The sequence below is a fragment of the Dermochelys coriacea genome, chromosome 14 (assembly GCF_009764565.3).
Source record: "Dermochelys coriacea isolate rDerCor1 chromosome 14, rDerCor1.pri.v4, whole genome shotgun sequence".
Classification (NCBI taxonomy): Eukaryota; Metazoa; Chordata; order Testudines; family Dermochelyidae; genus Dermochelys; species Dermochelys coriacea.
Window position 1 is genome coordinate 24922205 of NC_050081.1, and position 25749 is coordinate 24947953.

The following is a 25749-nucleotide window of genomic DNA, read 5'->3' on the forward strand; positions in this document are numbered from 1 at the left end:
ATACTGCTTGCAGATGTGGTCGCCCCATCTCAAAAAAAGATTTACTGGAATTGGAAAAGGTACAGAAAAGGGCAACAAAAATGATTGGGATATGGAACGGCTGCCACATGAGGAGAGATTAATAAAATTGGGACTTTTCAGCATAGAAAAGAGATGACTAAGGGGAATATGATAGAGGTCTATAAAATCATGACTGGTGTGGAGAAAGTAAATAGGGAAGTGTTATTTTCTCCTTCTCATAACACAAGAACTAGGGGTCACCAAATGAAATCAATAGGCAGCAGGTTTAAAACAAACAAAGGGAAGTATTTCTTCACACAGCACACAGTCAACCTGTGGAACTCTTTGCCAGAGGATGTTGTGAAGCCCTAGACTATAACAGCATTCAGAAATAACTAGATCAATTCATGGAGGAGAGGTCCATCAATGGCTATTAGCTAGGATGGGCAGGGATGGTGTCCCTAGCCAAGGTTTGGGCAAACTACGGCCCGTAGGCCACATAGAATCATAGACTCATAGAATATCAGGGTTGGAAGGGACCTCAGGAGGTCATCTAGTCCAATCCCCTGCTCAAAGCAGGACCAATCCCCAACTAAATCATTCCAGCCAGAGCTTTGTCAAGCCTGACCTTAAAAACCTCACAGGAAGGAGATTCCACCACCTCCCTAAGCAACACATTCCAGTGCTTCACCACCCTCCTAGTGAAAAAGTTTTTTCCTAATATCCAACCTAAACCTCCCCCACTGCAACTTGAGACCATTACTTCTTGTTCTGTCCTCTGCTACCACTGAGAACTGTCTAGATCCATCCTCTTTGGAACCCCCATTCAGGTCGTTGAAAGCAGATATCAAATCCCCCGTCATTCTTCTCTTCTGCAGACTAAACAATCCCAGTTCCCTCAGCCTCTCCTCATAAATCATGTGTTCTAGTCCCTAGTAATTTTTGTTCCCCTCCACTGGACGCTTTCCAATTTTTCCACATCTTTCCTGTAGTGTGGGGCCCAAAACTGGACGCAGTACTCCAGATGAGGCCTCACCAATGTTGAATAGAGGGGAATGATCCCGTCTCTTGATCTGCTGGAAATGCCCCTACTTATACAGCCCAAAATGCCATTGGCCTTCTTGGCAACAAGGGCACACTGTTGACTCATATCCAGCTTCTCGTCCACTGTAATCCCTAGGTCCTTTTCTGCAGAACTGCTGCCGAGTCATTCGGTCCCTAGTCTGTAGCAGTACATGGGATTCTTCTGTCCTAAGTGCAGGACTCTCCTCTAATTTGTCTAGGTCCCTCTGTATCTTATTCCTACCCTCCAGCATATCTACCTCTCCTCCCAGTTTAGTGTCATCTGCAAACTTGCTGAGGGTGCAATCCACACCATCCTCCAGATCATTAATGAAGATATTGAACAAAACCGGCCTCAGGACAGACCCTTGGGGCACTCCACTTAATAATGGATGCCAACTAGACATGGAGCAATTAATCACTACCCGTTGAGCCCGATGATCTAGCCAACTTTCTATCCTCCTTATAGTCCATTCATCCAGTCCATACATCTTTAACTTGCTGGCAAGAATAGTGTGGGAGACCGTATCAAAAGCTTTGCTAAAGTCGAGGAATAACACGTCCACTGCTTTCTCCTCATCCACAAAGCCAGTTATCTCGTCATAGAAGGCAATTAGATTAGTCAGGCATGACTTGCCCTTGGTGTATCCATGCTGACTGTTCCTGATCATTTTCCTCTCCTCTAAGTGCTTCAGAATTGATTCCTTGAGGACCTGCTCCATGATTTTTCCAGGGACTGAGGTGAGGCTGACTGGCCTGTAGTTCCCCGGATCCTCCTCCTTCCCCTTTTTAAAGATGGGCACTACATTAGCCTTTTCCCAGTTGTCCAGGACCTCCCCCGATTGCCATGAGTTTTCAAAGATAATGGCCAATGGCTCTGCAATAACATCCGCCAACTCCTTTAGCACTCTCAGATGCAGTGCATCCGGCCCCATGGGCTTGCACTCGTCCAGCTTTTCTAAATAGTCGTGAACCACTTCTTTCTCCACAGAGGGCTGATCACCTCCTCGCCATGCTGTGCAGCCCAGTGCTGTAGTCTGGGAGCTGACCTTGTTCGTGAAGACAGAGGCAAAAAAAGCATTGAGTACATTAGCTTTTTCCACATCCTCTGTCACTAGGTTGCCTCTCTCGTTCAGTAAGGGGCCCACGCTTTCCTTGAATTTTTTCTTTTTGCTAACATACCTGAAGAAACCCTTCTTGTTATTCTTAACATCTCTTGCTAGCTGCAATGTCAAGTGTGATTTGGCCTTCCTGATTTCACTCCTGCATGCCTGAGCAATATTTTTGTACTTCTCCTGGTCATTTGTCCAATCTTCCACTTCTTATAAGCTTATTTTTTGAGTTTAAGATCAGCAAGGATTTCACTGTTAAGCCAAGCTGGTCACCTGCCATATTTACTATTCTTTTTACACATCAGGATAGTTTGTTCCTGTAACCTCAATAAGGATTCTTTAAAATATAGCCAGCTCTCCTGGACTCCTTTCCCCCCTCATGTTGTTCTTCCAGGGGATCCTACCCATCAGTTCCCTGAGGTTGTCAAAGTCTGCTTTTCTGAAGTCCAGGGTCCATATTCTACTGCTCTCCTTTCTTCCTTGTGGTCAGGATCCTGAACTTGACCATCTCATGGTCACTGCCTCCCAGGTTCCCATCCACTTTTGCTTCCCTTATTAATTCTTCCTGGTTTGTGAGCAGCAGGTCAAGAAGAGCTCTGCCCCTAGTTGGTTCCTCCAGCACTTGCACCAGGAAATTGTCCCCTACCTTTTCCAAAAACTTATTGGATTGTCTGTGCACTACTGTATCGCTCTCCCAGCAGATATCCAGGTGATTGAAGCCCACCAGCTGATTTAATCCGGCCCTTGAGCTCCCGCTGGGGAGTGGGATCTGGGGCTTGCCCCGCTCCCCTGTTCCAGCCAGGGAGTGGGGCCGGGGGCCGCTCCGTGCGTGCATGCTACAGCTCCCAGTAGCAGTGGCATGTCCCCACTCCAGCTCCTATGTTTAGGAGCAGCCAGGGGACTCCGCACGCTGCCCCATCTGCAGGTGCCGCCCCTGTAGCTCTCATTGGCCAGGAACTGCAGCCAATGGGAGTTGCAGGGGCAGTGGCTGCGGACAGGGTAGTGCACAGATCTGCCTGGCTGCACCTCCATATCGGAGCTGGAGCGGGGACATGCTGCTGCCTCTGGGGGCTGCTTGAGCTAAGCGCTGCCGGGAGTCTGCACTCCTTACACCCTCCCATGCCCCAATTCCTGCCCCAGCTCTGATCCCCCTCCAAACCCCTCAGTCCCAGCCCAGAGCACCCTGCTGCACCCCAAAGCCGTCATCCCTAGCCCTAGCCCATGGCCTGCACGCCCAGCCAGAGCCCTTACCCCACTCTCCCCGCACACCAATCCCCTGTCCCAGCTCAGACCCCTCATCCGCACCCTGAACTGCTCATTTCTGGCCCCACCCTAGAGCCTGTACCTCAGCCAGAGCCCTCATACCCCTACCCCCATGCCCCTGCCCCAGCCTGATCCCCCTCCTGCCCTCCGAACACCTCAGTCCCAGCCTGGAACACCCTTCTACACCCCAAATCCCTCATCCCCAGCCCCACCCCAGAGCCTACACCTCCAGCCAGAGCCCTCTTCCCCCCCCACACACACCCCAACCCCCTGTCCCATCCTGAAGCTCCCTCCCACACCCTGAACTTCTCCTTTCTGGCCCAATCCCTGAGCCCGCACCCCCAGCCAGAGCCCTCACCCCCTCCTACACTCCAACCCCAATTTCATGAGCATTCATGGCCCACCATACAATTTCCATACCCAGATGTGGCCCTCAGGCCAAAAAGTTTGCCCACGCCTTCCCTAGCCTCTGTTTACCAGAAGCTGGGAATAGGCGACAGGGGATGGATCACTTAATGATTACCTGTTCTGTTCATTCCCTCTGGGGCACCTGGCATTGGCCACTGTCAGAACACAGGATACTGGGCTAGATGACCTTTGGTCTGCCCATTATGGCCGTTCTTATGATGGCTGTGTATGGTTATGGATGAACAGATAGATGATGATGGGTGTGTATAAGGATGGATGGATAGATACTTACCTCACGTAAAAGTTTCTTTCATTGTAAGAGATATTAATGATTCCAAAAGTATTTCCCATTTGGAATATGGGGAAGCTCTCTTGCACCAGTAGCATTTTTCAAAAAGGGAAGATGGATAGATAAACCACTTACGCAACTGTTGTTTTCCACTTTTAGCAGCTTACCATTCGTACATAACATAGACAATGTTTAACTGATATCTTTTGTTTATCACAAGAGATAACCCTTTGTTAAGCCAGAGTTTAAGAAAGTCCAACCTTCCTTTGCAGGTACACACTGCAGCCACAACATTTGTGGTCATATTTTCCATGAGGAATTCAATAACATGTGCATTTGACATTTGCAGTTCAGCTGCAGGCACATATCAGACTATTTTTGCATAATTAGGATTTGTGCCTGTAATTCATGTCTGCAGAACAGGGGTTAGACCTTAAGAAAAATCATAGCTCTAGAAAATCTAGCCATATCTGAGTAAAGAACAGGATTCATTTTGATCACATTTGAATATAACACAGTGTTCCTAGATGTTTAGTCAATTTTACATAAGTGGTGGAAGAATTGTTTTCCCTGCGGTGGTATTTCACTTGAAGTTATTAAAAGCTAAGAACAGCTGTTTTGACCTAGAAAACTTTTTAGTGGAACAAACAAGCACAGGTGAAGCAACTCATGACAAAATTGAGGTGAGCAGCTTGGGCAGTTGCATTGATTTGGGTTTTACTATCCAACCTCTTCTTGGTGGCATAATTGATAAACATTTTTACCATAGAGACCCTCTAAGTACAAATTGCACTCTATGTAGAATTTCAGTAGGAGTTAGCCATCTAATTCCATTAGGCGCCTTTGAAAATCCTAGCCTAGAAAATCCGATAGAACGTGACGTGGATGATACCAATTGGGTGCTAGAGGAAATAAATAGGGATCTGTAGACATTACTGTAAAACCTATAGAATAGAATTGTGAATGAGATTCTTGCTATAGAACTTATAAACCAATCTGTGGATACTTTTATCCCAAATTTCCTGGACTGGTATAAAACTGTTCTCAATCTCTATTAAATGTCCACAAGGGGATATTGTACAGTAAATGTGAAGGTGAGATTTTTACAAGACCTAGCCAGAGCATTAGTGGTTCAGAAGTCTCACCTGCCACATTGGAGGCTGGGTTCAGTTTCAGGCCAATTCAGAGAGAGGGAGACTTGAATTGGGTTATGCCAAATAAGGATATGAACTTTTACTCAAACATCTGGAGTTCTCTGATCAAGTCTGATGGGGAGGAATATGCAGATACATATAGTAATTGTACAAATAAACCAGGCAATGCTTGAAGTACAAACTATAACTGTACAATCTGAGCCGCCTCCATGTTACTTACTTTGGAGTCTGATGCACTGAGGGTTGCATAAGAATGATTAGGGATTAATGCACCGTTAGTGTTTGTACAACTCAGTGCTGCAGGATTGGTCTTGACACATGAACTCTCTAGCCTGCCACTTAGCAAGTTGTGCATACTCTATAATCCAATACTAGACTGCAGCAGGGAAAGAGCCACAGTGCCACACTTGCAATTGGCAGAGGCACTCAAGCCAGCCTGCCCTTGAATTAAAAGGGAATCATTGAATTTCAGGCCAACTCAGGCTCCTAAGTCACACAGGCACCTTTGAACATTTTATCTCAAGTCTATTGACCTTCAGAGTGAATGACTTTCTCATGAATCTGGCAATATCTGGCTTTTTTCGTAATGCCCAGATGTGAATATCCCAGCTTTCAGTAAAAGCAAGCAGCTGGCTATAGAGAAATGGTAGCATGCTCTCTAAACGTTCAGAAAACAGCAGGCAAATACCTCCCCCCCACCCCCACCCCCCAAAAAAGCATTATCAAAACCAACACCAACAGCTCTCCTGATTTCCAGGTCAGTCTCATGATTGTGGGGACCTGACTCAAACTTTTGACAGTGGCTAGCAGTGCTGGAGAGCTCCCTGCCTTCAGGCTCTGTGCTGAACCCAAAGCTAAGCTCAGGTCAGGGAGTTTGTGGTGAGGCTGCGCTGCGTTTGTGCCAAGTGACAGGCCTGACTGTCAGAGGTGCTAAGCACCTACAACTTCAGGTTAAGTCAGTGCTAGATACAGGTGCTCAGCATCTCTGAAAATCGGGCCCTTAGGTCACTACTTCTTCTGAGCCCCTCACCCCCACTCCAGCCAGGCTAGGCCCCTGGGCACAGTCCCTGTTAGCAGTCCATGGGAGACGCCAGCCTGGCAGGGCTGCTCTGTCTCTCTAGCTCAAACCCCAGATTCTGTCTTCTGTTTCAGGAGAATCACAAAGGCTTTGAACCATCAGGATCTGTGCCTAGAGGACAGCACCCGACATGCCCATAGCCAGAAAGCTAGGACTGGAGCACTGGGTGGGGGGTGCTGTGCAAGTGGCTGCCCAAACCCCATCTCTATGACCACAGGTGGGCTGAAGTTGGAGTCAGTGCTCTGGCAGGGTCTTTGTGGTCAGGGAACACATGAGGGAGAACTCTGGGGTGTGGTGGGGTGGAGGGTAGATGGGAGGTGGGGACTTGAGGGAGGAAAGGAGAGGCAGAGGGGGTTGGGAAGAAACTCAAGGTTCAAGGGTGGATGCAGCCAGCTGGAGGCAGGATAGGGGAGGCAAAGATGGAAGAAATCTTTGAGAGATAGTGTGAATTTATGTAGATGTGGTCATTCATATTCACAGCGTATGTGAATTAGGGCAGACACTCTATTCCTGAAGATGCCTTGCAGCCTTACCAGTGTAATTTAGATTAGGGAACAATGCCAGCACCTCCAGCTCTGTGCACTGGGAAGTGAGTATTGACAAGAGCATCCCCAGTATCAAGGGCAGGGATATGAAGTGTTGCCAAACTGCTCGGTCCCTAGCTTACCCTGAGTTCTTCCTGGTTCTTTGTTGCTGCATTTTCACGCATGGGATCCACACAGCAATCTTGGAACAAATGCCATAAAACCTGGAGAAACACCCTAATTGTGCCTTTCTGATAGAAGATTTTAGAAATGCACAGCTGCTTTCTGTGTGATCCCTCTGGGGCACCTTGTTATCATTGTAATATACCCTCCCATGATGTGGTAAAATAGCAAGATGTCTGACCTGACTATAAACAAGTCCCTGTGGGAGGGTAGTCTTCAGCCAGGAGCCCTGTCTAATGCTGGCCAATTACTACAGCTACTTTCCACAAACAGGGGTGATTCTTGGTGGTCAGCTGCAATAACTGTTTTGCCTGGGTGCTCCATGCTCTTCAGCAGCTCTGCACTAGCCCAGAGAATTATTTTCTTTTGCTCTGTGAGTTGCATTTCTTCTTACTTTCAGAGATTATTACATTGGATTGACAAGATAAATAGATGTCATTTCTCAGTTCCAAGGCAATGCATAGCATTTTCTGTGCATCTAACACACACCTTAGAATTGTCTGTGCCATTGACATACTTTGTTTCCAGTCCCTGAAATGTTTAAAATTGCACAGTGAGAAGACTCCTGCAGAAATGAGATGCACTACGGATGGGCTGCATCTTTTATTCCCTAAAACCCCCCATGACATTTTGCTCTCCTAAGATGTATGTGAGAATGATTTTTTCATTAAGCACTTTGGAGCCTGACCTCTCATTCCTAGTTTTATAATTTTTTTTAGGGAATCCTATAAACAGTGGGATGTAATTCCAACATGTATCACCCAAATGCCTCTCTTCTATACGTGAAAGCCCTTATATCCCTCTCCTGAGTAATGTAATCCTTATTTAGTAATAACATTTCTGAAAGGTATATAACAGCATTTTAGTTCAGCTCTAATAATTCTGTTGTCCTAGAGCTGGAGTTGTAATTGCTATTCATAACCAAGTTCATTCCATATGCAATTGACTTATGATGCAGTTGCAAAGAAATGTTCTGTATGCCCTAAAGAGTCCTGCCTTTGTTGTCTGATGAGCCAAACCACTCATCCACTTTGCGTTTCCTGGGTCCTTCATCTTCTGGGAGGGAAGTCATTTTCCTCTGCTTGAACTCCATCTATTGAAGAGTGCAGTAACATAAGGGTTAATCCCCGTCTCTCTCCAGTGCCACACACTGGCCTTCCCAAGCTTGTGTGTGTGTGTGTGTGTGTGATGGAGAGAGAGTGTATGATGGAGAGTCGAACATGGTAATCAAAAGCGGCATTGTTAGATTTTATATGAAATGAAAGAACTAGACTTTAAAGATTCAGCTTGGCTAGAGAAGTACTGTGTAACAAAGTAATGTACTCCCTGTAAGAAGCTCAAAATATGTGGGTGACTGCGTTGAGGTGGAAGAAAAATGTGCTGTATGATTTAATAATAAAACCTAGCTCTTCTTCAGCAGAGACCCCAGAGTGCTTCACAAGTGAGGTAACCCATTTTTAAGATGAGGAGACTGAGGCACAGTGAGGTGATGTGACTTGCCCCAGGTCACCCAGCTGCAGAGTCAGGAATAGAACCTGTATCTTCATGAGTCCTACTGAACTACCCTGTCCACTGCAATGCACTGCCCACTGCTTGGGGACAGGGGGGACAACAAAGGAGGTGGCTTTCTATGTGGAAACTTGCTGTAGGATACAATGGTTTAAATTAATTGATTTTCTTGGGGTGGAGATGAAAAGGGAAAATGTTCTGTGAGCAACCCAAGGAGGCCCAGCATGCCAGATTGGAGGAACCCCACACAGTACCTGGCTAACAAGGCACCCAAAAACTTTAGTGAAGATTAGAAATCTTTTTCAAAAAGATGCTATAGTATTGACTGAGCTTGATGCAGGAGTCCCTGGATTAAGTCCCTGGCTGGTGTTATGCAGGAGGTCAGAATGGCTGATCACAATGGTCATTTATGGCCTAGCGCTGGATTTGGTTCAACTCAAACCAAATACATTTCCCATTTCTTTTGGAAATGCCAGTGAGCTGAACAACCAGTTATTGCCCAGCTCTAGTGCTCAGCTTACCTGCGAAGCTGTGATTTGGTTAAAAGAATGTCCCCAGCCAACCAAAGAAAGACAGACAGACAACAGAGAGAGGACAGACCGAGATAAAGGGACAGGCTCACTCTATTCTGGTCAGAGGGGATGGAGGCGGGGTAGTTGTGTCAGGCCTATGCTCTGCCCTCTCTTGGGTGGGTCAGATGCCCACGCATGGGCAGGCTGATGGGTGGGGAGCTGGAAGGGAGGACAGTTTGACAAGCAAAGATTCATTCCTTCCCAGCAGCCGGAACAGGAAGCGACCACACCCAGGACAGCTGGGATATGAACCCAGGAGACACCATGGCTCAAGGCTCAAAAACCTAACAAACTCTTAGACCACAGTTTCTCACAACCAATTTTTTGGTGGCCACAGTGTGTGGCCAGCAACTCTTGCAGGTGGCCGCTCTGACAAATTTTCCTAAAATAATTAATTTTAGGAAAAACAAACAAATAAGCACATAGAGATGTCCAAATCATTGTAATTTATTCATGTAAGACTCAATAATAAAAATAATGTACAGTTGTAATTGGGACCCCTGGCCCCCGCTGCCTCCCCCAATCCCCAGGGACCCCCACACACACCACTGGGCTCCCCAGCACCACCCAGGCCCTGCTAATCCCTGCCAGTATCCCAAGCAGCCTCACACCCCAGGCTCATCCCACTCCTTGCCTCTTGACCACAGCATCTGGAAAGGTCGGCCCTGCTGAAGCCCACCCCCAGAGTCCCGTGGCTGAAAAAGGGAGGGATGGAGGGTCTGAAGCCTGACCCCAGAATCCTGTTGTTGAAGACATGTGGGGGGTGCTGAAGTCTGCCCCTGGAGCTCCTGGGCACTGCAGGAAAATCCCCTGGTCACCGCATTTGAGAAAGGCTTCCTTAGACCTACAGCTTATAGCAGAATATATGAAAAGTGAAAGAAAAGGGACAAACACCAACAGTAGGCAGGGATAGGATGACCAGATGTCCTGATTTTATAGGGACAGTCCTGATTTTGGGGGCTTTTTCTTATATAGGCACCTATTACCCCCCACCCCATCCCAATTTTTTACACTTGCTATCTGGTCACCGTAGGCAGGGAGGGCAGGCTGTCTGGTTGTTAAGCCAAAGATGAGGAACGTCTTGGCTTTGACAGGGGAGAAATTGCAGAAATCATAAAATTTACAGAGAAAAGGGCAAGAAGTCCCAGGGTCAGCCTGTGCTTAAAAAAACAGACCTCTTTATTTTCCAATCAAGATTCCTTAACACAATTTAAAAACCTACCTTACTCTGTCACTCCAGACCACTGGAGCTGTGCAGACAGACACGTCGCAAACATTCCTGGAGGAGTCTTACCCAGTAATTGCCTGTTCATGGCTGCAAAACCATAGGAGAATCTCGGAATTGCATTTTGGTTTAAGAATATCATGGCTCTGACAAAGATGAAGTCTTAATCCTGGGGGTGATGATTCCAGGCAGTGCTTCTCCATATTTCCAACCCCTTCTTCTGCCAGCTGATGAGAGTGGTACCATACACTATGAAACCTGCTGGGTGACCAGGAGAGCTGGGAAAAATCCAACATCTTCTTGTGGTATTTGGCATGAACATTTCTGCCCTCTTGCTGTGCCTAGCACATCAATGGAATGGCTACTTTTGTATTTCCAGTCATTGGATAATTCCTGCAATGGTGAGACACAAAATCATGTTTTGTTCAAAACTGGCCCCTTTGTGTTTGGAAAAATATATGTCTGTAAACAACATATTTTTTTCAGAAAAGAAGCTATTTGTGAGTAAGTCACAAAATGTGAAATAAGCCAGGATTTTGCCTGGTTTTTCATTTCCCTGTGTATTTCACATACCCCTGTTTTCTCTTCACGCCACATCTGTACTTCCTCAAGCTCTTGGGCCTGCAGAGAAGGGATGGAGTGGGAATGGCATTCTGTTTGTGTGAACCATTCCAATCAAGTGGTGATTATAAAAATGTCTGTGTGAATAATAGCTGTTATGATTGTCCCGCTAGCTCTCCTCTAGGCACTTTTGAAAGTGAGAACTCATATATCAGTAATTTTACATTGGGAGTCCATGAGAAATGACAAGAAGTAAGTGGGAATAAAGGAATACATAAAATAGACACATCATCCCGTAATGTATCTGTAAAAAGAAATAACTACTGGTATTTGAACTGTCCTGAGACAGGCTGCTCTTGGGGAAACATGATTTCTGTTCAAATGATGTTGTTTTGTTATCATGGGAAACTCTCAGTTTAACTCTTATGTTGCATCAAAGAGGGGGTGGCAAGGGTCAGAGAACACATTAGCAAACAATCTTTTAATCTTCCAGTCAGTCTGTGCTATTTCATACTCTTTCACTGCCTGATCTCTGACTCTAGCAGTTGCTCAGAGGTGATGTATAAATCACAGCCATCAGTTAGATGTAATAGCATATGTGCATATTTCTTTTTTATCCCTATTTACATGAAAAAATATCTGCCTATCTTAGGCACTGATAGAGTGTCAATCATTGTTGTAGCTAGACTCCAAGGCATCACGAAAATGCAGACAAAAAAGAAAACTGCTGCTCCCCGCTGAACCGCGCCTCCCTCCGCTCCCACTGGCTCCAGTCTCATTTGCAACTCTGTTCAAGAAGAGGAACAGAAGAATTAATAACATGGAAAAGGGAGGCATTCACAAGCAGCTGATTTTGCTCTTGTGTCAGAGCGACACATAGTCTCGGGGAGGCACAGGCAGAATCTCTTGGTATTAAAGAGGCAGTGAATGTCAGGGGTATACTTTTTCCTGTGTGTTAACTGTCACAACTGGGTGGCAGCACCAAGGAAGTGCTTTTCAGCCAGCAAAAGCAGTAAGGAGTCTGGGGACACCCTCCTCCAATGGATGTATCATTTTCTCAGCTAGAACAAGTCAAAGCTAAGAAGCAGGTTCTCCAGCCACATCTCTAATAGGGACAGGGAAACCAATTTGGATAGCGTAGGGAGACACCTACACTTTCATCATGAACTCTAACTAAACTCAGAGTTTCAGAGTAGCAGCCGTGTTAGTCTGTATTCACAAAAAGAAAAGGAGTACTTGTGGCACCTTAGAGACTAACAAATTTATTCGAGCATAAGCTTTCGTGAGCTACATAGGTAGACAATCCTGCTGTCAGGGTGCCAATGCCTGAGATGATGGGGTGTCCAGGATTTCCAGGTTTATGGATCTTGGGTAGCAGATAGAATACCCCAGGTCGGGGTTCTAGGGGTGTGTCTGTGCGGATTTGTTCTTGTGCTTTTTCAGGGAATTTCTTGAGCAAATGCTGTAGTTTCTTTTGGTAACTCTCAGCAGGATTGTCTACCTATGTAGACTCCCTCCTCAGGCCCTACATTACCAGCACTCCCAGCTATCTTTGAGATACCACTGACTTCCTGAGGAAACTACAATCCATTGGTGATCTTCCTAAAAACACTATCCTAGCCACTATGGATGTAGAAGCCCTCTACACCAACATTCCACACAAAGATGGACTACAAGCCGTCAGGAACAGTATCCCCGATAATGTCACGGCTAAGCTGGTGGCTGAATTTTGTGACTTTGTCCTCACCCATAACTATTTCACATTTGGGGACAATGTATACCTTCAAATCAGCGGCACTGCGATGGGTACCCGCATGGCCCCACAGTATGCCAATATTTCTATGGCTGACTTAGAACAACGCTTCCTCAGCTCTCGTCTCCTAATGCCCCTACTCTACTTGCGCTACATTGATGACATCTTCATCATCTGGACCCATGGAAAAGAAGCCCTTGAGGAATTCCACCATGATTTCAACAATTTCCATCCCACCATCAACCTCAGCCTGGACCAGTCCACACAAGAAATCCACTTCCTGGACACTACGGTGCTAATAAGCGATGGTCACATAAACACCACCCTATATGGGAAACCTACTGACCGCTATTCCTACCTACATGCCTCTAGCTTTCATCCAGATCATACCACACGATCCATTGTCTACAGCCAAGCTCTACGATATAACCGCATTTGCTCCAACCCCTCAGACAGAGACAAACACCTACAAGATCTCTATCATGCATTCCTACAACTACAATACCCACCTGCTGAAGTGAAGAAACAGATTGACAGAGCCAGAAGAGTACCCAGAAGTCACCTACTACAGGACAGGCCCAACAAAGAAAATAACAGAACACCACTAGCCATCACCTTCAGCCCCCAACTAAAACCTCTCCAACGCATCATCAAGGATCTACAACCTATCCTGAAGGATGACCCATCACTCTCACAGATCTTGGGAGACAGGCCAGTCCTTGCTTACAGACAGCCCCCCAATCTGAAGCAAATACTCACCAGCAACCACACACCACACAACAGAGCCACTAACCCAGGAACCTATCCTTGCAACAAAACCCGTTGCCAACTCTGTCCACAGATCTATTCAGGGGACATCATCATAGGGCCTAATCACATCAGCCACACTATCAGAGGCTCGTTCACCTGCGCATCTACCAATGTGATATATGCCATCATATGCCAGTAGTGCCCCTCTGCCATGTACATTGGTCAAACTGGACAGTCTCTACATAAAAGAATGAATGGACACAAATCAGACGTCAAGAATTATAACATTCAAAAACCAGTTGGAGAACACTTCAATCTCTCTGGTCACTCGATTACAGACCTAAGAGTGGCTATCCTTCAACAAAAAAGCTTCAAAAACAGACTCTGAGAGAGACTGCTGAATTGGAATTAATTTGCAAACTGGATACAATTAACTTAGGGTTGAATAGAGACTGGGAATGGATGAGTCATTACACAAAGTAAAACTATTTCCCCATGTTATTTCTCCCCCCCCACGCCACCCCCCCACTGTTCCTCAGATATTCTTGTTAACTGCTGGAAATAGCCTACCTTGCTTGTCACCATGAAAGGTTTTCCTCCTTTCCCCCCCGGCTGCTGGTGATGGCTTATCTTAAGTGATCACTCTCCTTACAGTGTGTATGATAAACCCATTGTTTCATATTCTCTGTGTATGTATATCAATCTCCCCTCTGTATTTTCCACCAAATGCATCCGATGAAGTGAGCTGTAGCTCACGAAAGCTTATGCTCTAATAAATTCGTTAGTCTCTAAGGTGCCACAAGTACTCCTTTTCTTTAAACTCAGAGTAATTCTGAGGCTATGTCTACTCTTAAAACACTACAACGGCACAGCTGCAGCTGCTTTAGCTTCAGTGCAGATACTTACTGCAGTGTCGTGAGGGATTCCCCCATCACTGTAGATAAGCCACCTCCCTGAAAGGCTGTAGCTAGGTCGGTAGAATTTTACCATTGACATAACATTGTCTACACTAGCGGTTAGGTCAGGCTGGATATTTCACATCCTGGAGAGCTATACCAATGTCACTTTTCAGTGTAGACAAGCCTGTACGCTCAAAATATTTGAGACCAGAAGCACCGATACACATCAGGAATGGTGTATTTAGGATTCCCCCAGCCTAGATGGCATCGGGAAGAATCAGAGCTGTTTCTCACAAGATTTCCAGCCCAGTTTCTCAGTCTCAAAGGTCTGGATAGTTCTGATCACTTTGGGAAACTCGTCCTAATGCTGCTGAATCTTTGATCTAAAGATGGGCCTAATTGCTAAAGTGTGGGGTGTTTGAGTCCATGGTTTTGGTTTTTCAACCTCTTTTGGTATCAGTAAGTGTTTGTAACCCCTGGCAGCTCCTCTGCAATTCACACTCTATTTGTGTTATATTTAGATATTCCTGCTTTCTGAACTCTCTATGCCTCTCACATCCTTGCTTGCCTTTTACTGTCTCAGTATATGACGGGGCTTTGGCTCTCATTGACTTGGGGCTAATGTGGATGCATTGTGTAATGGATATGTTGAGTAATGCCTTGCTTGTTGTCATTTGCCTTGGCAGGTCACTATGGGAAGGATATTTATCGAAGTGGAGGGCCAGATCTCCATAATTTCATCTCCTCCGGGTTTGTCACGTTAGGAAGAGGACACGTGAAGGGTACAGTGGAAACAATTTTTTGCTAAATAAAAAGATTGTTTTAAATAAAATATAATTCAGAAGCTGGGTTCTAAGTGATAGGAGATAACAGTTCTGGACTGCAGTCAGTAGATTTATTCTTGTACATCTTGTTGCAGGTTAAATATTGTGCCGCTGGCAGAGTCTCTTACACCATAGTGAGGGAGAGAGGGAGAGGGCAGAATCAGGGAATACAGACAGCACTCTGAGTTTGCAATCTGACAATTTGTATTGCTTTGTGTTTTCTGGGAGCATGGATGCAAACTGACCCTCTTGCTGCTGCTTTTATCTTGGGAACAGAAAGGTCTGAAATGCCACCCAAGGGGGTAGGTGGCACCATTTCAAGAGTGGGGATTTTTGTTTATTCACCTGATTTCCAGGTTTGGGGATTTGTTTTTGTTGTTGGTGGTTTTTTTGGTTTGATATTACAAATATTTTATAAAATGATTTCTTACAGGTCCACGTACATCTATTCTGTGTTCACATAATCTGTGATATACTGTACAAACATGAAAACACATAAATATACATATTGTGTGCTGTGTATGTTCTGTGTATATGTACTGTACATACAATCTATGTTGAAAGATAGTTGTAGCTATATTAGATAAGCAAACATATAATCCTGTTTAGGAGTTATGGTGATAACAAATCTGCAGGAGCTGGTGTTGAGTAACTTGTCACCAGAACCCCAAGATGACTTTTCCTTTTATAACATTGTTGCATATGTGGGGGGTTTCTATAATAGATGGTGCAAATGTCTGTTTGAACCAATTTTGTGTTTACATTCCATATTCTAGCAAAGTCACATTAGTACATGGACAGTGGATCATATAGCTGGGAGTGCAAGGGTGTGCCACGTCCATACTAATCTGATTTTGTTCCTTGCTGTCTTATGAGACTGTTGTACATTTATATAGACACAATGTATGTGGAGATGCTTATACAGAGCCAATGTACTATGTGTGGAGCCGTGTCCATGTGCCCGCTTGGTTGAACATGCATTCATTGTTTCCGTGGATGACCACCATTAAAAGAGTTTTATTTTTCATACATTTGCTGCACTTTTTAAAATTCTCCATGCGTGTCATCCAAAGCGATGTCAGTCCTGTAGATCTTTCAGAGAAGAAACAAATATCTGTATATTGTCTGTGTATGTCTGTGTGTATTTAAATAAAGTTTATTGAGGCTGAGGCAGCACCCATGGGACGTGTAATGCACTTCCATCCTGGGTAGAGCACTGGCCAGGAGGAAGCAGAGGGACACACCACTAACTTTCCAGGGGGCAGGGGGCTAAAAAGGGGCAAGGAAGGACATGAGGATGGTGGGACACATGAGGTCTCCCTCAGAAATGGGGATTTATTGTTATTTCATATCCAGCAGGGCCTGAGCTCACACTGAACATGATGGGATACGTGTTTAGGCTGAGATGATGACCATGGGGAGTGCACCCAGGCTGGGGTGCAGAGCACGGAGTGGTGTGTCCAGAGCATATGGAACTATCTGCTGGGATCCCCTGGGCAGGGCCTGGCAACATGCTCCTCCCTCTCAGATATTTAGTTGATCTTTAATCAATTTACTGTACAATATTGTTCAGTTACTTCTATGTGTAAAATAAAATCTACCTTCCTTCCTTAACTGAAGAGGCTCAGGGGGGTCTATTCTTCCTTAGATGTGCAGATAGATGATTTATACACATCTGCTGTTGGCTTTCCGGGGAGTTCCACACAATACAATAATAAATAAGAAGATGGGAGAATAGATAATCTATGTAAACTATAACTGATAGTCGTGAAGATAGAAACATACTTTTCAAAGTGGACAAATGACTTTTGTTGCTTGAAGAAAATTGCCTGCCTTAGTTGTGTATGAAGTCAATTATTTCAGTGTTCTCTATCGGTTTGCCTTAGCCTTTGGGTTTCATTTTAAACTCTCTACAGGTTTATATCACATTTAAATAGTATTTCAGTATGGTTAACTTTTAAGGGCAAATTTTTAAGTTTGCACACCACTGATGTGTCTGAAAAGTGAATGCACTATTGCACATGCAAACTGCCATATTTGCTTGTATAAATCAATAAGTGAGCACATAAGTGTCTGTGTGTGACATTATCTATTTGAAGCCATAACTGTCTGTCTGTGCTCTGAATACAGGATTTTTTGGATGCAACAGGTAGGTACGACTTAGGAGCATTTTCAGTGGTACTTGTGCTCAAGTCACTTAGGAGCTTTTGAAAATCCTTCCCGGCATATCTGTTGCACTCTTGTTTGAAAATTTCCTGTTGGCTTTAATTATCAGAATAATTGTACTTGTAGGCAAAAGAGACTATGTCCCAGCAAGCATAGTGTAACTTTGAGAAATTTGCTTCCAAATTTGAAAGTGTCCGATACAATTCTTTGTAGAAATACAGCTTCATGTTGAGGCTTCATCATGGGTGATTTCCAGTGTGTGAAGTGACTGCACTACCTCATCCTCCATTAACCCGACAACTTTGTCCTGCCCCATTTATTATGGTATCATGAAAGTAGCTTCTGTCTCTGGTTTGAACAGAGCCTCAGAAAGTGCATCTTAATATTTCTTGCACTAGAAGACACATTTTCTATGTTTTCTCAACTGTTTCCTGTGCTATGGCAGCACTCCAAGTGCTGAATAATATTTTAGAAATAGGCTATTTTTGGAAGGAGATGGGGATGTGAGACATAGCAAAGCACCATGGATACCACATCAGTGAATTCAAGTGCCTGACATTCACAAGTTCCTGGGAGATTGTGATTTATGATTCTTGTATGACACTCTGCTGGGTGATGCATCACTGCCTGACACTAAAGTCTATAAAATCACTATACAATGTATTCTCCAAACCAGGAGAAAGTGCAAGTGCACTCTCAGTCAAGTGCAAAGGATCGGGGGACACATCCAAAGTTTTCAAACCATAGAACTTTTTGTGGTGAGGTATAGTCTCTTCTTTGAGCTCCCTCCTCAATCAGTCAACTACCCAATGAAGCAAAGAAAGGGTCACTGAGTACTAGAACTTATCAGATTTCAACTAATGTATTATACAAATGTTCTTTTGCTTACATTTTCTCTCTTGAATTGGGAGCTCTGTGGTTTTGATTGTACCAGATAATAGCCACTTGAGGATATCCCAATTCCCAGGACAGATTCCATTCATCCTGCTCTGTTGAGGTATGGGAGGTCTTTGCTTTACCGGATGTGTTGAGCCATGGGTAGACAAAGTATGGACTGATAACCTTAGAGAAGTAGCCCTGCAAATGTTTCACACCCTGAAAAATAGCCCTGCAAACCTGGCAATGTGGGTTCCAATATTCACTGGTTCTCAATGATGCCAAATCAGATTTTCTCAGTTTGCAGGTAAAAGCGTATTATTGCCAACTCCCAACCCCACAAACTTAGCCTGGGCTCTGAGTCAGACTGGGATTTTCTGATCTCACTCATCATTGCCTACAATAAAGATTCTGCGCCCCAAATTATAACCTCAGTTTACACCAGAGCAATACCTTTGTCCCCTTTGGAACCTGTGTAGTTTTAAGTGGGTTTGTGCAGATGTCACTGGTTACATCATCTGAAGACACTAGGACTTCACAGGGATAGCTGATGAAATTTGACCTCCAGAACATCTGTTACTAGGGATGATGAGAAATAAAGAACCCAGCTTGCCTCTCAGATCCCAGAATGAGTTTGTGGGGCTGATACTGTTTAACTGAGCACAACAGATCTGGGAGCAATGAGACACAGTGGATATGGAGTCCTACAATGACATTATTACAGAGTCACTTTTTAGGGTAGAAATGTACTTTTACTGGAGTTTTCTTTGATCTTGTCAGTTCAAGCCAGACCCTCAGTGGGACACAATGTCTGGTACAAAATCAGAAAATCACACACAGACATGTGTTTTACAAACCTGGATGACTCAGCTGTTCCCACACAAAAACTCTGCCCCAGGCTATTTCCAGTAATTCTGCAGATATCTCTAACTCCTCTTATAGATCCTACAAAAGTGAGCTCTTCCAGAAATCACTGTGTGAAATATTTTGCTCTGGTTTGGGGTGGTTGTAGATCACTAATGTTACAAGCTTTGTAGCTCATCACTGGCTGTGTCTATGCAAGCCATTTTTCTGCAAGTCTTCCACCTTCACACTGGCACCAGGGCCTGCTCCCCACCTGAGCCAATAGGTGGGAGTGCTAATGCATAACCCCTACGCAGTGCTGGTCTGGATGACGTGATTGTAAAACTCCTGGCAGCCTGCCTGCAATAGTCCACCTGGTGCTGCACCAGTGGCTGTGCAATGGCAGAATATTTGAAGAGTACTGGTGCAGGCAAGGTCAGTACGGTATCTGAGGACCTTACTATGCTTCAGGTCTCAATATGACATACCAAACAATACTCTGCTATTACCCGCATGCACCCAGTGGTACCGTCTGGTAGCACTATATTCCACATTCACCCTGTGGTACCGGCCAGTGGCCTCTATTTCACATTTGCCCTGTGGTACCGGCTGGTTGCCTCTATCCCACATTTGCCCTGTGGTACCGGCCAGTGGCCTCTATCCCACATTTGCCCTGTTGTACCAGCCGGTTGCCTTTATCCCAGACACTCCCTGTTGTACTGGCAGGTGGCCTCCATCTCAGATTCCCCCTGTAGTACTGGTCAGTGGCCTCTGTTTCCGATTCTCACTGTGGTTCTGGCTGGTGGTCCCCTGTTGAGGGTTTCCCCTGTGGTTCTGGCTGGTGGTCCATTGTTGTGGGTTCCCCCTGTGGTTCTGGCTGGTGGCCCCTTGTTGAGGGTTCCCCCTGTGGTTCTGGCTGGTGGCCCCTTGTTGGGGTTCCCCCTGTGGTTCTGGCTGGTGGCCCCTTGTTGTGGGTTTGCCCTGTGGTTCTGGCTGGTGGCCCATTGATCTGGGGACTTCTCGTCTCACACCCAAGACTATTGATTTACTCCTTTAGCTGGTAATTTCTGAACTGACCACTGACCATTTCTTTGCTCTGTATCTGCAATCAAAATAAATCCCTTTCATCAGTGGAAAGGTATTTTGCTCCAACGTGCTCCAGGGCTTACGTTTGGCACCCCCAGCCTCAGCACAGCATGGATACAAAACATCAACCTGAACACCTCTGAGCTGGAGGTTACCAACCCTCCTATTGTATTGTTTCATCAGTAATCTGTGTATACAGCATGCCTGAGACTCCTCAAACAGGGAGGCAAATAACGCATATGCTGTCAGTTAAACGTGACTGAGGATGACTCTGGAAAGGTCAGTTTTCCATGAAAACATCCAGAATGCACTATGAATAGGTTATGCAAAAATTGCAGTTTAGGTATGTCAAGTCCCTGTGCTCATTAAACACTTGTTAGATCAAATCAATGGTGGGATGTCAAACAGCAGCCAGCTGCATCCCAATGAATCATTTTATTTCCATCCTGGATAATAACTAATCACTTTGATGGCATCTTGCCGTTTGTGCACTGAAGATTGCTTGCATTCTGATTCCAGATTAATTTGAACCATTACGTAGCTGCTGCTAATTGTATTGACTTGGAAATGGGCTCATTAGGATGTTGAAACCCCTTCACAGTGTCGTAGAAAGATTTCACGTATACAATAGGGCATTTCAACCCACTCCCTGAATTATTTAACCAACTCAGACGTGACAAACTATTTATCAGCAAAGTCTGGGCAGTGTCTCTGCTTTAGCCCTGTGAATGGCCCAGTGGGAGGTGAGCCGGAGGGGAATGTCTGTCTCAGAGGCAATCACAGGTCAGGAGCTGGCATTGACACCACAAGACTGCCTGAAGCATTGGTGCAGCCTGCCGTTGCCAGCAGATCGCTGTAGGCACTGAAGGAGGTGAATGTGGAAGTAAGGAAATGTATCCCTATGGAACAGCCTTTGGCCAGGGGCTTTGGCAGCAAAATAGGCTGGGTTCAGGTATCCTGATCTTCTCCCCTGGGTCACCCAGGAGGGATGCTTCCCAATTAGATAACAAAATGTGGACCTAGCCACCGTCTGGATAGATTTCAAAAGACCCTGGCCTTCCAAACTGGTGCTTCCCACCTCAGCAAGTGATGGGCAGAGGGGCAAAGGGGATTGTAAAGCCTGAGGAGACCCTCTCTGACTTCACTGAATAAACAGCAGAGAAATGAGCAGTGGTGGTAACCAGGAACAGTAGGCAGTAGGGCACATGGGGCGAAGCAGGACCAGTGAAACATACGTAGAGCCGTGTGCCCTCAGTCACTGACCAGAGGCTGCTCCCTGTAACAAGGGAAACTCATCCTCAGGTGGCACTGGTGATGCATGTGATGAGAGACGGCCTTCAAGGAGCCCTTCATCACGCCCTGTTGGCTGCCCCCTAACTAGGCCTAATTATGAGCAAAGGGTGCTCCCCTGCCCCCCACCGGACACAGATGGGATTTGGGGGATCAGCAACAGGGACTGGGGGACAACTGCACAAACTGGCTCATCGCTTTTCCTCAGCCAAGGAACAGTTAACAACCTGCCCTTGTGCTGGAGCTGCCGACTGTCAACTCCAAGTACAAACTGTGAGTCACACCCTGGGTGTGCACATATCCCTACATGGCCATGTGGCATGGAGCTTTTCCAGCTCCTGTTTGGGATGGGTGCATTACCCATGGGTGAGTTCTGCAGCTTATCCCTGACGAGTGCCGGTAAAGTCATTGCACCACCCCGCTGCACCAGGTATCACGTGGATGTCACCAAAACAGATTTAGGTCCAACGCAGTTTAGCACTTGATTTAGTTGGGGTTGGTCCTGCTTTGAGCAGGGTGTTGGATGAGATGACCTCCTGAGGTTTCTTCGAGCCCTAATCTTCTATTATTCTAACTGAGTAGGCGTTTTTGGAATGAAGCATACGCATGTCTGAGTGTATGAGCACCTGTGTGTGTGCAGTTGTGTGTGTGCGCCTGTGTATGTGCAAGTACCCATCTGTATGCATGTGTGCACACATGTGGGGAACTGCTATTACCATCCCTTCCTCCCAAGACAAACTTACGTGGCTATCAGATGAACGGCTGTTTTAACAGACAGCAACATGGGAGGTTGAGGGAGGTCTCTGTTATGAATGGGACAATCTGTAACCCTAGCTCTGAAGCTAGACCTTATGGGGGGCTGATCACTCTTGGTTTTAGTGTGGGCTGGTGGCAGTGGCACAGTCCAGCGGGAAAGTGGATCAAGCCACTCCCTGGGCCCCGAGGATGCCTTCAGGGCTTGGAGGCAGGAAGGGCAGCAGCCCTACCTGGCACACCCCCAAAGACAGAGGATATCTGCCACCTGCAGCCCCTCTCAATTTCCAGTGCAGGAGACACTCAGGAGATGGGAGTTGGGGAGAGGCAATCAGATTCCCTGAAGGCACCAATAGTAAGTGGCCAGATGTTGGTGGGGAGAGAGGGAGGGCTGTAGAGGTCTGCTGACTTCTATGCTGCAGGACCTTCCACTCACAGTCCTCGCTGCTGCTCCTCCTCCTCAGCCTGCCTCTGATAGACACCCTGTGCAGGCTGAGCCCCCTGGGTCCTACAGGGTGTGGGGCTGGGACAAAGCCGAGCTGGGGTGGAGAAGCTGGGTAATTTGCAGGAACTTCCAGCCAAGCCTGTTTGTCTGAACTGATCTCTCTGCAGAGCCGTCACCTTTCTGGTTCACCTGCAGGCTCCTCAGTACTGCTCCAGGCCCCTGGGGAGCGATAGTGGGAGGGGTTTGATTTGGTTCGATAGGAGAGTGCTGAGGAGGGGATACTGAGAGAAGGAGGAGCTGTTAGTGTCCTGGGGAGGGGTGATAGGTGCTAACGATGGTGCCAACGAGAGCAGACTGGAGAATGGAATTTCTCTCCCATGGAAATCTCAAATTTGCGGGGCAAAAAATCCTCTTGAATCAGGACAAAAATCAAAATTGCGGGGAAAAAAATTCTGAATTTGTTTCCCAGGAGAACCGAGACCGAATTTTTCAGCTTGCTCCTGGTGGGGCGAGTCCTTGAGTGGCTGCTTCCTTGTGCTGCCAGACTGCAGAGAGTGGGAAGTCCACAGAGCCAGCTGCCATAGGGGTCGGGGGCTAGGGGAGCCCAAGCTGGAAGGCACTCTGACCTGGATACTTGCACCAACAGGGGTGGAGCTAAGGTAACAGGCTGCACAGTACATTCTGCCAGCTCCATGGTTACCTCCCCTGGGGTTAGAGATCCAGGGTTCTCTGCAAGGGGAAGGATGATGGGCATGTGGCTGCTTTTCAGTGTAGAGCCTCTATAGATGTTCTTCCTGTCTGTCGGTCTAGGCACCTCTAGCACCTTCCTCTGTGTCCTATGTGAGCACCCCGTGCCCCATGACAATGGGGTAAATGAGCAGTGTGAAAATCCAGCCTGGCATTTTACTTTTACATCCAGGAAGGTGAAACTAGGTAAAAATTCCTTTTGGTGATAGCAAATGTTCTCCTTCAGCTACGTGCTATGGCTGGCACCTCTGGGATATGCAGTGTAGACCTGACTGACTGCAAGGCCTGGAACAAAGGAGATGAAAACAGTGGGAATTTGAGCAGCAGCTGCCCAAGGTTCCTCTTTCAGCAGGAAGGAGTTCAGCTATGGATGCCCCCTGTAATAGGGGTTGTTGAGGGGCTGCAGAGAGTAAAGCCAGCAGGGTGAAGGGAGACTGCTGCTAAGTGTACACAGCCCCATTCCTTCTGCCATGAGTGCTGGGACAGGAAGTTGCCCCTGTCTCTCTCCCAACGCTTTGTAGTGGGCTGCTGCGGAGTAGCCTTCCCTGCCAGCGGTTTGCACAGTGCAGAGGCAGAGGGCACGGAGGCCAATCAGTTAATGACCAGGATGTAGAATTCATCATGAGGACAGTATAAATGCTGGAGTGTGAATGAGCCGTGCAGCACTTACTGAGTCTGTCAGAATGCTTGAGTACTGGGGGAGCATTGGATGCATGGTGGCTTTTTCTGCAGGTTATTTATGTTGCTCTCTAATGGCTGGTATTTGAATTGTTAAAAGCAGAGCATCCTCTGCTGTGGGAGTCTGCCTCCCATGGCCAGGGGCCCTCTAGACTGATGGCTCTTCCTACCACCCACAAGGGAGCCATAGCAGGAGATGCCTAGGAGACCCCACCTCTTCACCTCACAAGCAGAGTGAGCTATGGTGATCCATGCCATTGTCATGACAGCTCCCTTCAAGGGTGGGATTGTGAGTACCAATTGTCCAACATGCAGCAGCCCCAGCCACACCACCTGTTGAGTGCAACAGATGCCTGGAAGCACAGCATACCACCAGCCCGCACACTGCACGTGCCCCCAGCTCCTTCCATATCCATGCCAATGCTTTGGTGCTGATCTCTAAAGCCCCCAATAGACCAGGGCCTCATTTCTGTAGGTGCCTTCAGAGATGCTGTAGTTACCTTCTCAGGGTAGAACTGAGATGAATCAGGGTCGTCCTTCGAAGCAGGCCCCCCTGTGCTGGGGATTCTCTGCTGCTCGAGATCAGGCTGAGTTAACATCTTGCTGCTATCCAGCCACAATGGAAGATACGTCACTTTGCACAGGCCTTCCCTCCATATTGACAGCTGCAGAACAGACTGCCTCGAGCAGAAGTACTGCTGACAATGGAGACCCATCCCGCTTAAAACGCTGCACAAACAATGGAGTATAATGCTTTCAGATGGGAACAGTTCTCTTTGTAACTGTGCAAATGACACTTGGCTATTATTGGGATGGGTGAAATGAAAGGCACGGATAGAAAGAATCTGGGGCTTGTCAGTAATTCATAATACCTGAAATATGCAGGCAACCAGATTCTGCAGCACAACTGGGATTCGAACCATGGGCCTGATCCCAAAGCCTCTGACACTGGGTTCAGTGGGCCTGGGACTAGTACCTATGTTGAAAATGCACTTGTGCATTTCAGAAGCTGGCCATTCTCCCAGACCTGCCTACTTTTCTGTCTTGGTGGAACATGCAATAGGTTTTGCTTTCTTCAGGTATGTCCCTGCTCTGATCGGTGACTGTAAAATAGTAGGATTCCCTGGTCTTGTGTCTCAGTGGCTCTATAATAAAAGTGCTTAATTTACAAGTAAAAAGGTGTTTTATCTAATGACCAGCCTTGAAATTGAACATGGGACCTGAGAGTCAAATTGGGTTCTCTGGCTGTGCATCATCACTATTAATAAGTGCCATGATCCTAAGTGAGGTCTCTAGATGCTACTGTAATACAAATAATAATAAAGATTTTCCAACTGGAAATTTAGTTCAAATACTGCTGAGAATGCATGAGACGGAATAGACTCCAGCTCCCTTTCCCAAAGCTGGGTTGGCTCTGTGGGGCTAAGAGGAGCAAAAGACTTTAAAAATGTTAGCCAGTAAAGTCAGCAGAGAGGACTCTGCATACACACAGCAAGTGGATCTGCTGAAAAAGAACGTCTCAATTTTGCATAGTCACATTTCTAAGCAGATCTATACTTTAAATGAGGCCATTTCTGTGCACACAACTCAGAAGCATCTCTTTGGAAATGAGTTGTTTCAGTACAGTTTTATCTGGATTTGTAAGGACATATTTGAGTAAATCTTCTAACATCACATGTCTACAAAAGCTGCACATTTT

General features: G+C 46.2%; 1 protein-coding gene across 1 annotated transcript in view; it reads left to right on the forward strand.

Moving 5' to 3' along the window:
* The window catches only part of SHISA6 (shisa family member 6), a 395911-nt gene that overhangs the window by 63233 nt on the left and 306929 nt on the right, over positions 1-25749 (forward strand). Inside the window, exon 3 of the mRNA XM_038371890.2 lies at positions 15029-15124. Coding sequence (XP_038227818.1) covers positions 15029-15124 — 96 coding nt within the window. The remainder of the gene's footprint in view (positions 1-15028; positions 15125-25749) is intronic.